Here is a 13,746-nt window from a genome sequence, read left to right on the forward strand (position 1 = left end):
AGTTGCATATTTTTATAAATGGCCAACCGCACAATAATATTCCTTTTGTAAATGTTACAATGTAGCTATGAGCACAATGTCACTTTTATGCTCTGAGAATTAGTCCATGTTCTCTGGTCCCTTGCTCTCCTGCCAGCACTGCTACATGCTCGGTGGATCACACTCATGAACACTGCTACTGTGTTTTCACCCGCACGCCCTCACAGATCAGCTGAGTTGGCAGCAAAACTAAGGATGTAAGGTGGAGCGGTAGAGTGGATTAATAGGGATGTAATATACTGCAGCCAACTTACTGTGACATTCAATTTCCTAAATTACTACTGACATGGATCACCTGAACAGGACCACGTACAGTAACTGTGTATACAGTATGTGTATCAGAAATTAGAAGTGGCAGTATGGAAAATGTGAGCGTGCTTTTTTTTTTTTTTTTTTTCATTCAACATGTTTTTGGATGTGTTTGTGTGGTAACCCGGCTGCTGTAATGGGCACAGATAAGTTAGGTGTAGATGGTACCTTACAGCTGAGATGGCAGCTCCAGCGCATCTTCCTTCTCCTTTGGCAGTGACTCCACAAGCTATATCCACCTCAGGCTGTAGCAGAGAGGCTAGCCTCATACACACAGTAACATTATTCTTAGTTATAATTGTTCCAGCATCTTGATCAAAAATAAGCAGTAATTTCATACAATTCTGTGTTATAATATTGAAAGGTTGGACTGCCAAGTGCAGCCAGTAGAGGGCCTGAAGATGACCCATCTCAATCCTTTGTGCACTTACAGGAACCATTTACTAGTAAGGCAGTCACAATCATAAAATACATTCACTAAAAAAGTGACTTTGTGAGCATATATGGGAAGGTGTGTGCTCGTCTTACTACAGGCAGCGCCAAAGCAGAGCCAGGGTGGTATAGGGGGGACCCTTTATTAATGATTGCATTTGCAATGCAATCTGTGCAAAATATTAGCGCTCATTATTGCATTGAATGTAACAAAAACCACCCGCAGGGACAGGGTCTCCAAAAGGAGCCCATTCCTGTGATGTGCCAGGAGTGAAGTGACTACATCCGCGTTCTCTTCACCCCTGTACCGGGACTCCAGCACATGCACGGTCTACAGAACCAAGGATGCACCGTAGCCATTGCCGGGGAGAGTTCCTATAGAGCCCTCTCCTGGCTAATTATGCTATGTATTGCCCATAGGCTACAGTGGGCTACCGCCTTCAAAGTGAGGACTGTCTATATATTCTATGAAAATGAGTAGGTGGTAATATGGGATAGGTCACTATCTTGGCAAAGGGGATGCCGGCGCTTAGAAAACAAGCACCGGATCCCAACACCTATCAGAATCCCAAAGGTAAGTAGCGAGGTTAGGGAGAGGGTTAGGTGGTTTGGGTTAGGAACTAGGGGGGATGGCTGTGTTTAGGGTGTGGGGAGGGAGAGGTTAGGTTCAGGCACTAGGGGGGAGGGCGTGGGGTAGGAGAAGGGTTAGGATACCTACCGATAGGTGTTGGTATCCTAATCCGGTCGGGATGCTGGCGTTGGGATTCTGACTGCCAGAATCCCGAATGCCGGTATCCCGTACCCAACCCGGTAATACAGCATTTGACTAAAGGTAGCCTTAATCCACGAATGAACGAGGCATTTGAACAATGTGTCATTACAATCGTTTTACTGTATTTTAACATGTGACAAATAAAGGTCTGAAGGAAAGACATGTAACCATTATATCTTCTCCAATTCTGAAAGAAGAAAAAAGAAAATGGGGGACTCAGAAAATCATCTTCTAAAAAGGAGAAAACCAAGAGCATGGTGCAACAAACTGCAGAGACAGCAGATAAGGGGCTGAGGAAGTCTGAAAGCCCCAAATCTAGGACACTTAGCAGATTGTTTAGGCAGAAGGTTGGTATGTGTGGAGAGACCGACCAGAAATACTGGTGCAACAGATAGCAACTTGTTAAATTCCACACTATCTGTGACACAGTGTTTCTATGCTGACCCACTAATCCATTTATGGTCATCGTCCAGTCTCCTACATGTGATTCAACTGATCTTATTAGTTTTTATTTAACTAACAAGTGTCATCATATCATCAGATTTCTAGTAACCATTACGTGTCTGAGTAAACTCACAACTACTGTTCTATTTCTGTTTTGTATAATCTTTATTTATAGTTTTATACCCATGTCCAGATTATTCACAATTGAAGGGAAATATCTAATTGCATCTAAAAAAAACTTCAATGGTCAATAAAATATGTGGTGTCCTGTGCAAAGGCCACCATCTTGTGGTGTCCCAAGTCTACTTATCAACATTTATAATTTGCTACTTATTTTGCAGTTACAAAAAGGAAATACTAAAATAACACTAGAAGCATAACAACATGTTTGATGAAAATTGCATAGCCAAGAATTTTCTTGTGACTGCAAAAGATAGATAGATAGATAGATAGATAGCCAGCCATATTTATGTTTGCAGTGTAGTAAAGCAACTGATGTAGCCTCTATATAGTTGAAGTCATTGTATAAGCCAGGGTAACACAGATTAAGAGTTCACAAATATCTTTAAATTCGACAGCATGGCTCACGCCCCAGTGATGTCACTAGTTCTTTATAGATAGTATATGGATATGCTGAATATTGTGTATAGTTTTAATGCTGCTCATCACGTGCTTTCATAAAAGAGAGAAAATATTAATAGTAAAACAAAAAAATATCTACTGTTCTATAGATTCAATAGGTCTTACAACGCATGCTCCATCATCATTATTTCCATACTGTTCCAAAATGACTACTAAATTGTATAACTTAACACAGCATACCTGATAGCATTAAATAATACTGCTATAATTAATTGTATTTTTATGTTACAGACAAAAAAGGAGGAGCAACAGCCGAGTGGTAGCAACGTAAGTATGAAATGTGCTCCATACTGTATAAGCCAACCCAGTCTGTGTAATGATAGTTTAAGCCTACTAACTTCCTCAGATTAACATGCGGAGCTACATATACTAAGTAGAGGCTTTGGTGTGCTTTAGAACCCGCCTCGGATAGACAGTGTTTTTTATGCCTAATTGATAATGTTTACTAGAGAGTGGCTTTCATTCCTAAACATAATCCACCATCGATTGCCGTCAGAATAGAAATGAAAAACCGCTTTGGCGTGTTCTATATAGCGGTGTTTTCTAGCAAAACCATTGGGGATTGGAATCTTTTCTATTCATTTAATGGTGCTTTTCTAATTGCTATTGAAATGCACCATTCAATTGACATAATAGAAACAGATAGCTGATCGCTTCCTCTTTCATTGTGTGGGTTTGTGAGGAGTGTAAGTGGCTATGGAGACAGTTGTAGGAAATTAGTAACAGAAATATATAAAGTGATTGCTGATTGTGGTGAGGTTTTTTTCTTACATTAAAGTTGTCTTTTTTTATTGTTCCGTATATTAGCCCTGATTCAGAGATGGACACTAATGCGAAAATATGCTGTTGGTTGCAAAGCTTATCCAAGCATAAGGACGCCCACTGCTGCCTTCTCATCTGCGTACGACGTTGCTTACCTGCGTACATATCAGTCACATCGAGCACCCATCTTTCATTTGCGGCAGGACTGACTGCCGCAGCCTTGGGAACTCTTCTGACATGCAAAGCTGCGTAGGAGATCACATGGGCTAATTTATACACGTCCATGAAACGGCGTTTAAACGGATAGACGTGTCTGCATTTTACAGACCAGCTCCTGTCACCACCCCCAACCGCTGACAACCTGTCACTTACTCAGCGATGGATTCCTCTCTGCGTCCGTAGTCGCAATGCAATCGTAGTGCATGCGTAGTGGGCTTATACGCATGCGTAATGGCAAACAATCACTCGATCTCCTTAATCGCTATTGAGTCCAGCTATGAATCAGGCCCATTGGTCGTATATATTCTATATTTGAGGTTTGTGTTCCTTATAGTCTAGGTGCTTTTTAAAAAAAAAATGTCCTGTGTGTGTTTTTTTGTGTTTGAGTGTGGTTTGATTGTGTGTTTTATTTTTGAGTGTTTATATTTTTGTTTGTTTGTGTATTTCTGTTAAAGTCTAGTCATGTCTGGTGATTGGCAACATATTCCCCCATAGTTCAATTGGATGATATTCTTGTCAGTCAATCTTGTCTGTCAAAATCAATTTACCTGCTGTTCCAGCAATCACACCTGTCTGAGCCTAGCCAGTATTTGGGCAGGTTTGCTGATGGCTATAATACTGTATTCTATATCTAACTGAGTTTTCTTGATGGTTTTGTGGAGGCTTTTGGCCTTAGTAAATCCGCAGGTTACAAAACCGTAAGAAAATTGCCAGAAAACCAAACCCGCCGCTTAGTACATTTAGCCAGTACTCTGGTGTAGCAATCCTGCTTGTTGTGTGCTAACAGTTTCTCAAAAATATAATGGGACTGTTGTGTTCTATATGGCATTGGTTTCTAATCTGTATTTTAAGGGTATATAGGGCTTGATTCAGAGATGTACGCAAACTCGGTGGTTTGTATACATCTCCGATGGCTGGGGGACTGCGCATGTGCAGAATGGGCTCTGTGAGATCGCTCACAATGCCCCCTAAGTTGCAGCCTGACTGACAGGCTACAGCCATTTGGAGGTGGGGAGGGGGCAGTCAAAAGTCCCCATTTTACAAAATGGGGACTTGTCACCCATGGTTTGTAGATGTGCCAAGGCCAGGGTCTGCATATTCAGACACAGATTTCCTGGCCCTGGCTGAGCAGTTCCAGTATCCAGGCTGAGTAAGCTTACTTAGATGGCTGCGATGGTGATCTGTTGCTACGTCTTCAGATGCAACACTCGGACCTGGGGTGCTAGCACGAGGCGAAATTAGTCCTGATATGCCTCCTGCATGTTTTAGCATCGCTGCTGCGTCCAAAGACAATGCTGTTAGCATCCATCTATGAATCACTGCCATAGTCCGTTGCTTACAGCAGGCAAAGAGGCATAGCCTGTTATGTGTGTTTATATGGCAATTGGTCATGTGCTAGTTCTAGGTTGTGTGTCTTTGTGGGTAAGCATTAAATTTGGCTAGATAATGCGCAGAGAATGACAGACATAGAAATGATCAGATAGGCACATCTTCTACAAATGCAGAGCGGAAGTGTAAAGCTGGGTACACACTGACACATATATTGGCCGATCAATTAATCGACCAATATATCTGGTGCCCGTCGGCTAATGTGTTCCAGCGATATGTCAGTGATCGACGTCGTTCACAGACATATCGCATTGGCTGTGCTGCACAGCCGATGGACAGATATATCCACAGACATATCTGACCATCGGCAAGTGTGTACGGGCAGTCTGCCGACCACCCATACACATGCAGCAGCAGCCGCGAGGAGGGGGACGGATCTACTCCCCAGCCAGCAGGACCTGCGGCTGCCTGGAAGATGATGGTCGTTCAGTGTATATGAATGACCATCATCTACAGACATACTTGCAGATCACTCGATGTGATCACTAGGTGTGTACCTTTAGTTTGTTTGTTGAAGAGGTGCGTATAATCGTTTGTAATGCAGATTTGAGGGAACAATAAAAGTTACAGAGAAAGAATGGCACTCCCTGTTTAATTACAATATGAACTGTTAAAAGACTTAAATGTACTCCTTCAGTTCTAATCTATAGATGGAGTAAGAGATATAGGAACAAACACTGGCAGTCTTAAACTGGGTGTGTATGATGGTTGTTCATACACACTAAGCAACTATCATCTTCCATCTGTCGGCGGGTCCCGTTGGCCGTGGGTCGTGCCACGGGTCCCGCTGGTCGGGGGTTGCGGTACGACCCCCTCCCCGCAGCTGCTGCTGCAAGTGTACGGGTGGTCGGCTGATCGCCCGTACACACAGCACGATAGACAGATATATCTGCCATCGGCTGTGCAGCACAGACAACGTGATGTGTCTGTGAACGACGTCATTCACAGACATATCGCTGGTACACGCTGGCCAACAGGCATAAGATATATTGGCCGATCAATAGCTCGGCCAATATGTCTGCCAGTGTCTACCCAACTTTAGTTTCCCGTTGTTTGTTAAATATTAAAAGGAAGACATAACCCCTTTAGTTAGTGCTAAGGTATTATGTCTCATTGTTAAATTGGTTCATTAGTTGCTATCAGGCTCTAATTCCTGATATCAGTTCACAGACACAGCAGGAACACAGATAGGCTATCCATCTGACCCACTGACCTATCTGACGGTTATACACACTTACCAATCATTTGCCCTATGTGCCGGGCTTGACAGCTCAACTGGGTGGGCATTTAAATTGCCCGCCCAGTCGAGCTGTCAATCACCGCCAGGTCCCTGCACCGTGAGTATGGGCAATTGGCGGGTTGCCCGTACACACCAGCAGATGACCGATATATCTGAAAGATATATCGAACATCTGCTGTGCTGCACAGGCGATATATGGAATATGGTGCTGGAACGGGTGATGTATCTATCAGTGTGTACCCAATTTAAGGGGCATATTTCTCACAGTACGCATCTCAGATGTGGATTGGTTGTGATAAATGTGCCCAATATCGCAAGATGATATTTGAATACATCACAAGGATGTATCAAATATTGCATGCAAGGACAGAGCTTGCGATAAATCTCTGTCCCTGCAAATCTACCTCACATACTTCTTACTGTACTTTTCGCAAAAAAATACAGTGAGGTGTCTGCGCATGCACCGCCTGCTCACCAATGCCCCCCCCCGCGCTATAGCCCCCACCCACGCCCGATTTAGACCACAAAACTGATCAAAGGGGCCGACTTTGGTCTGCCAGTCAGAGCAGAGTAGGAGTCGAGGAGACAGAGGAAAGCCTGAATGGCGTTATCATCACAGGGCTTTCCCTGATATTGCTTTACAAGTTATTTTTAGTAAATCTGAGCAGATCACATTTCCCATTACAAGTATGTGAAATGTGATCTGCTTACTAAAAATATGCGAACTGGAGTAATTTTTCACAAAAAACTGCTCCAAAAGCCCTTTAATACATTTATGTGATACTAAAATAATGTGAAAAGCGTGTGAAAACACCCTTTTTCAAAAACATTTTTAGTAAAAATAATATTGATAAATAGGGCACTAAAAGTGATGGGAAGGAGGAGGGTTTGTGGTACTGGGCATCATGATGTGACCCTACAAATAGGTGCACCTCTTGCCTCAGCATTGTCCTACCGTGCACTGCGTATTTCTGCAGCTATTAATGAATCCGGTTTAGTTTTTGGAGCATATAACTTAACAGTCCGGGCCGGTGCAAGGTTTCTAGGTGCCCTAGGCAAAGCTACACAATACCGCCCTTCTCCCACAATACCCTCCGCCCAACCCTTCACATGGTATGTGGTCAGGAAGTCGGCGATCGAAATGCCAACTGCCGGCTTCCCGACTGTCAAATCCCGGCATGGGACTAATGATAGGCGTCGAAATCCTGACGCTATCATTATCCACCCGCCGAAATCCCGACACCCGGCATACCGAACAAAGGTAAGCCAGCCGGGCGTCAGGAGCGGACAGCCGCGCGTGTGGGGGAGGGTTAGGTTTTGGGGCTCCTTGGGGGGACTTAGTGTTAGGCACCCCCGGTAGGGTTAGGGTTAGGCTAGGGGAGAAGGATTAGGGTTATGCACCCCCGGGGGGAGGTTAGGGTTAGGCACCCCTCTGGGAGGGTTAGGTTTAGGGTGCATAGCAGAGCAGCGGGTATGCAGAGCGAGAATAGATAGTACGGGGGGAAGCCCGGGGGCAGCCCAGCATCTCGGAGATGCTGGACACGCCCCTTAGTGATGTAAACGGGGCGTGCCATCAGGTCACACCCCTTTTCGGACGCAAACGCTTTCGACGCGCGGAAATCCCGTCTCTCCGCGGCCAAATGTTGGGAGGTATGGCTGAGAGGGATGCTCAGTGCGCATCTGCAAGGATCAAGATTAGGGGGAAAAAAAAGTTTGTCAGCGCTGTTTACATATGTAAAACAACACCAACAGGTCCTTTTTTCATTAGCACTTGCCGCTAACATATGGAATAATAAATAGATGAAAGAGGGAATAAAACAGTGAATGAAAACGAAAATTATCACTTACCTTGAAACTGGTTAGTAAATGGGGCCCTAACACAGGACATGTCACACATGTCAGTGCTGCTGCTGCTGCTGCTGTGGCCATACCAGAGAGCAGGGGAAAAGCAGCAGCTGCAGCTGATAGGATCCACGGCTGCCTCCATAATTTCTTTCAGAAACTGACATCCTTCATTTTAGTGTGATATTGACATAGCAGCGCCCTCTAGTGGCCGGCGCCCTAGGCAGCTGCCTAATGTATAGTAGTTTTTTTTATTAAAAAACAATATTATAACAGAAATTTGTTACTGTATACTTTTCACCATGATCAATGATTTAGGGGTCTATTCATAATATTAATTATCGGAGCCCTCTAACTCATGCGAGCGGCGCCGTCGAATTATTCATCATTGCTTCAGCGCGAAGACAGCTGATCCGAAAATCAGCTGTCTCCCCGAAGCGTATCACTGCTCCGAATCTTGTGACGCTAATGCGCATGTGTGACCTACAGGTAATGCATGCGCACAAGAGCCCCGTCTGGCGGAAGTAGCCGGACAGGGGCGGAGGGGTCCGAAAGGATCCCTCTTCGCAACACGGGACTCCTTCCCCATAGGGACGGAGCGGGTTGCGAGCCCGGAGCTGGAGCACTCGCCATCTAAAGATGGCGAATGCTGCCGCAGTCAAGCTCTGAAAATATTATATTTTCTGATCTTGATGAATTCTGTCCCCATACTAGTGTATGGGGACAGCGGGCCATTCTGCCAGAGGAAGGTAAGCAGGAGATATCTGTGATACTAGTGTATGGGGACAACGGCCCATTCCGCCAGAGGAAGGTAAGCAGGAGATATCTGTGATATCTTCTACTTTACCTTTGTGATGAATGGTCCAATTGCAGGTGAAAATGTAGATATTCCAGTGGCGTATCTAGGTGGGGTTGAGCAGGGCACGTGCAGTGGGTGATGGGAGAGGCGTCATGACATCTCTCCCATAGTGCAGAGCGTGCCGGGAAGACGGAGGAGCAGATGGCTGCAGGCGCAGGAGCAGGGATTCAGGTAAGTGTTGGGTTTTTTTGTGCCTTTGTCCTTATATATGTATGGGGCACTGCATAGGGGAGACTACTACTACTACTGGAGGAACTATATAGGGGGGACCAGTACTGGGGGCACTGCATAGTGGGAACTACTAATGGGGGCACAAAATAAGGGGCACTACTGGGGGCATTGCATAGGAGGGGCTGCTACTAAGTGCACAAAATAAGGGGCACTGCATAGGGGGACCACTACTAGCGGCACTGTATAAGGGACATTACTGGGGGCACTGTATAAGTGGCACTACTGGGGACATAAGTGGCACTGTATAAGAGTGCACTACTGGGGGCACTGTGTAGGGGCACTTCCACAGGGCGCACTGGTACTGGGGACATTCCATAAGGGGCATTGCAAGAGGAGCACTACTACTTGGGGCATTAAGGTGCATATGGAATGGAAAACTATCCCCCATTTTCCAGTGACCACGCCCACTTTTTTGGTGATGACGAATAGGCCCCTTATGTTTTCTGCCCATATGTAAACTTTATGTTGACATTCACCAGATTAGTGAATAAATATTCTTAAAATGTATTCTTTGTTTCCAGAGAGAAAAATGAAATGTTCTTTATTATTATTATTATTATTATTATTATTATTATTATTATTATTATTATTTCATAAAGATTACCTAATAATGGCTACTGTTATTGCAGTTATATTTTTCTGCATTTAGAGCTTGTACAGGGAATTGCTTATTGTATGGAGCACAATCATATAAACTACAGTCATTGTTATGCCAGTGTGGACTTTCTAATACATGTTACATCAATAAGAGACTTGTGACACATTTGATTAACAAGACTGAGGGTCTAATTTTGAGATGTACGCAGTGCTGATATATATGCAAATCGAGTGATTATTTCCCATTGCGCATGCATGGAATCCGTGCTGCATACACACAGCGAATGTTTTGCGACGCCGACTACACTTGCACATAGAATTAGTTTGCAAACTGACAGGTCAGCCAGCACTTGGGGGAGAAAACGGGGGTGGCAAGGCAAATGCAGGCGTGTCTGACCATTTAAACGCCATTTCATAGGCGTGCATAAATTAGCCACTGTGATCTCCTTCGCAGCATGAGAGCTCTCTGTGTGTCAGGAGAGATGCTGTGTTTGAGACAGGTCAGACTTACTACATGTGCTGCATGGCTGCCCAATCTGCGTCGATGTTACCGATGTTTACGCTGGTGCATGATGTCGGATGCATATGAGAAGGCAGCAGTGGGCGTCCCTATGCTGGGGTAAGCTTTGGAAACATTAACATATTTTCGCAATTGCGGACCGTGCAAAATCGCAGATGCGATTCCTTTAGTGTACATCTCTAAATCAGGCCCTGCCTTTTATTCATTGTATAGAAATTATTTAGTTTAACATTGAACATACATTAAAACAACTTAAATACTGTGCTGTAAAAGAAATATATAAATAATCTAAACTTCCTTCAAACTGCTATTTATAATAACTGTGCCCACTGAGTAGTAACGATCAGTGAGGTTCATTTTCACTGGAAACCATTTGAATCAATTAGCTCACTGACGTTCTTTGAAACAAGCTCAGTTTAGATTGTAAGATAGTATACATCAATCCATCTTAGCGTAATGGGATTCAATTCTCAAAACACAAATCTAAAACAGTGTAGAGATAAACCAACAGATGCGTGGAACGGTTAAATAGTTAACAGATAGGATGTCCATTAATTGAAACCAGTGTACATACTGTAGATAAAGCTTGATAAGTGCTTATCGGAGTTACAGACATCAGGCGTGTTAGTCAGTCTCTGTAAGGGGAATATTAAACCATGGATGGAAGGTGGTTCATTAAAGCTTGAAAATATACAGATATGAAAATCAAACCATAATATGCTTAACAAGTTTTATCAGAAAAGATAGATTATCATTATACAATGCAATTTATTGTTACAAATACCTTATCTGTGTAGAAAATGACCACACCTGGTAATTCTTCTTCTTCCATGGTCACGTTCCACTACTCTGGTCTCAGGTTTTCTCAGCAGTCACCAGGGACTGGAGCAGTAGAATGTGACCCTTGGTAGCAAGTGCACTTTTATCATCCACCTTCATTATTCATTGTATCTCCGGTGTGTGCACTTGTTCTGATTAGTGGGTGTACCACCTGCTAAATATTTCTCCATCGATCACCTCTATTTTCATCTTTATGCACAGACTAAAGCTGGGTACACACCTAAAAGATATATCTGCAGATGATGGTTGCTCACATACTGAACAGCCATCTGGCCACGGGTCCCACTGGCTGGGGGTCACGTCGCGCACCCCAACCCCAGGGCCAGTGCTAGGTTTCTCACCACCCTAGGCATACCTTCAGCCTACTCCCCCCCGGACCCAGTTTCCAGCCAGTACATAGGCTGGATATATACTGTATATTTATAGAGAGATACAGTCAGGTGCATAAATATTGGGACATTGACAGAATTTTCATATTTTGGCCTCTATTCACCACCACAGTGGCTTTGAAATGAAACAAACAACATGTGCTTTAACTGCAGACTTTCAGATTTAATTTGAGGGTAATTAGATCCAAATCAGGTGAACGGTGTAGGAATTACAACGGTTTCTATATGTGCCAAAATCTGAAAATTCTGTCAATGTCCCAATATTTATGCACCTGACTGTATATATACATAATCATATATATAAAAAACAGACACACACACATATATGTAAGTATACACACGCACATTTAAATATATCTTTTATATATATATATATATATAAAACAGGCTATAGTGTAGGGGCTACACAGGCGGGGGATATATAGATGTATATAGAGCTTGGAGTGTATATATTTAGATAGAGAGATGGGGGTATATAGAGAGAGGGCTAGGGAAGGGGGGTCTCAGGAAGCATACAGGGACCACCAAGCAAGCTAGTCATGGTTATGCTCGTGTTGAACTTGAACCCTGGTCCCTGGTGCTGCAGTGCTGCTGGAGCCTGGAGGGGCTGGCCGGGGAGTGAGGACTCGGAGACAGACTGTCAGACTAGTGTGTGTGTGCAGCACTCTGACGCTGCAGACAGGTACTTACACACTGTCTGTTAGACTGTCTCTCAGTTCCGACTCCCTTACAAGTGCGGTGGCTGCGGTCACCGACTCGCCAGGCAGACACTTCCGGATGGTCTGGCGGGTCACCTACAGTCTCAATCGTGTGACTGGCTGCCGCCGGCTCGAGCGAAGTGGAGGGAGGACAACATTATAGTGCAGCGGGCGCGGCTGGCAGTGGCTTCACAAGTGCCGCGGACCGGCCGCCGGGTGGACATGGATGGTTATTGGACTCCTATGGACCTACAGGGGCAACCTGTCTGTGACAGCTTGGACATAGTGCGGCGGCCCGGCCAGCAGGTTTTACTAGTGCAGGCACCGCTCTAATTCGCTGTCATTCACTGTCACTGACATTAACTATATTAACTATATAGTAGCCGGCGCCCGTAGGCAGATGCCTAATGTTAGCGCCGGCCCTGCCCACCCCATGGCCTCTGCAGCAAGTGTACGGGCTGCCAGCTGACCACCTGTACAGACAGCACGATGAGCAGATATATTGGGCATCAGCTGTGCAGCACAGCATAAGATACGACAAGCAATTGAGGTGCAGTAGGTTACCACCCCCTTATTCTGAGGAGTGAGAGATTCATTTATTATTATACTGCACTTAGTTTCTATTCATATTATTGAAATAAGGATTTGTGTGACTATTGGTAGATATATGTATACATGGACTCAGGTCTGAGCTGCAAATGTCATTGTATAGCATCACTTCCCCTACTAATCCTCCTGATTTTTAAACTTGCAATATAATATTCTAAAATATTTAAAACAAATTGTATAATACATTTTCTAATTACCATATAAGTACAGAGTAATAAGTCTAGAACTAGATTACCAGCTAACATCTAACTCCTGCACTAATAACTAATCTGTGTTGTAGGTTGTGGTATTGCCATCTGTTGTGTCTGTAAACTCAGAGAGATCGGACCCAGTGCAGGTACTAATTCAGGACCCTAAATCCCCTGATGTTCCATCACAGATCGCAGCCTCACAGGATGAAAGGAAAGCAGCCAAAGAACCAGCTACACGACCCAAGCCATTTTGGAGAAAGGTTAGCAAAATGTGTTTTGTTTTAATGTATCTGGGTAACATTATCTTCTATGATAGGTGTCATGTCCCACAGTGCCTTATTACTATCAGATTCTATCTGTCTCTAGCTGTATGATTGATTTCATATCCAACAGTACTGGGCATTCCTGGTTGGTGACATGGAGGTGGCTATGGAGATGGTCCGTCTTATTGGCGTGTTATGGGGAGTGTTGCGTGCGTGTCCCTGACGTGGTTGTTGACTCAGACACATACATCACTTACACTGGAGGCCATACTCTGATGGAGAAACTGCACCTAACATGGGCTGGTGCAAGTGTCAATGGTGCGACCGATGGTTGAGCCTAAAGATGCACCAAGCGGCATTTCAGCATCTAAAGACACTCTAATTAATACTGCAAGCTTTATGCTCTGACAAACAGTCACCCGCATTGCCCTGTTTGGCTGTGTAATGACCCTGGCCATC

General features: G+C 44.3%; 1 protein-coding gene across 17 annotated transcripts in view; it reads left to right on the forward strand.

Moving 5' to 3' along the window:
* Positions 1-13,746, forward strand: part of BCAS1 (brain enriched myelin associated protein 1) — a 158,780-nt gene that overhangs the window by 88,414 nt on the left and 56,620 nt on the right. For 13 of the 17 annotated variants that reach the window (XM_088458030.1, XM_088458032.1, XM_088458031.1 and 10 more), the window contains 3 exons: positions 1,750-1,899; positions 2,870-2,905; positions 13,114-13,284. In XM_088458030.1, the coding sequence (XP_088314156.1) occupies positions 1,750-1,899; positions 2,870-2,905; positions 13,114-13,284 (357 nt within the window). Of the gene's footprint in view, positions 1-1,746; positions 1,900-2,869; positions 2,906-13,113; positions 13,285-13,746 lie in introns of all 17 variants that reach the window. The other 4 variants (XM_088458034.1, XM_088458040.1, XM_088458047.1 and 1 more) reach the window with 2 other exon arrangements.

The sequence above is a fragment of the Taudactylus pleione genome, unplaced genomic scaffold (genome assembly GCF_031769625.1).
Source record: "Taudactylus pleione unplaced genomic scaffold, aTauple2 ptg000803l, whole genome shotgun sequence".
Lineage (NCBI taxonomy): Eukaryota > Metazoa > Chordata > Amphibia > Anura > Myobatrachidae > Taudactylus > Taudactylus pleione.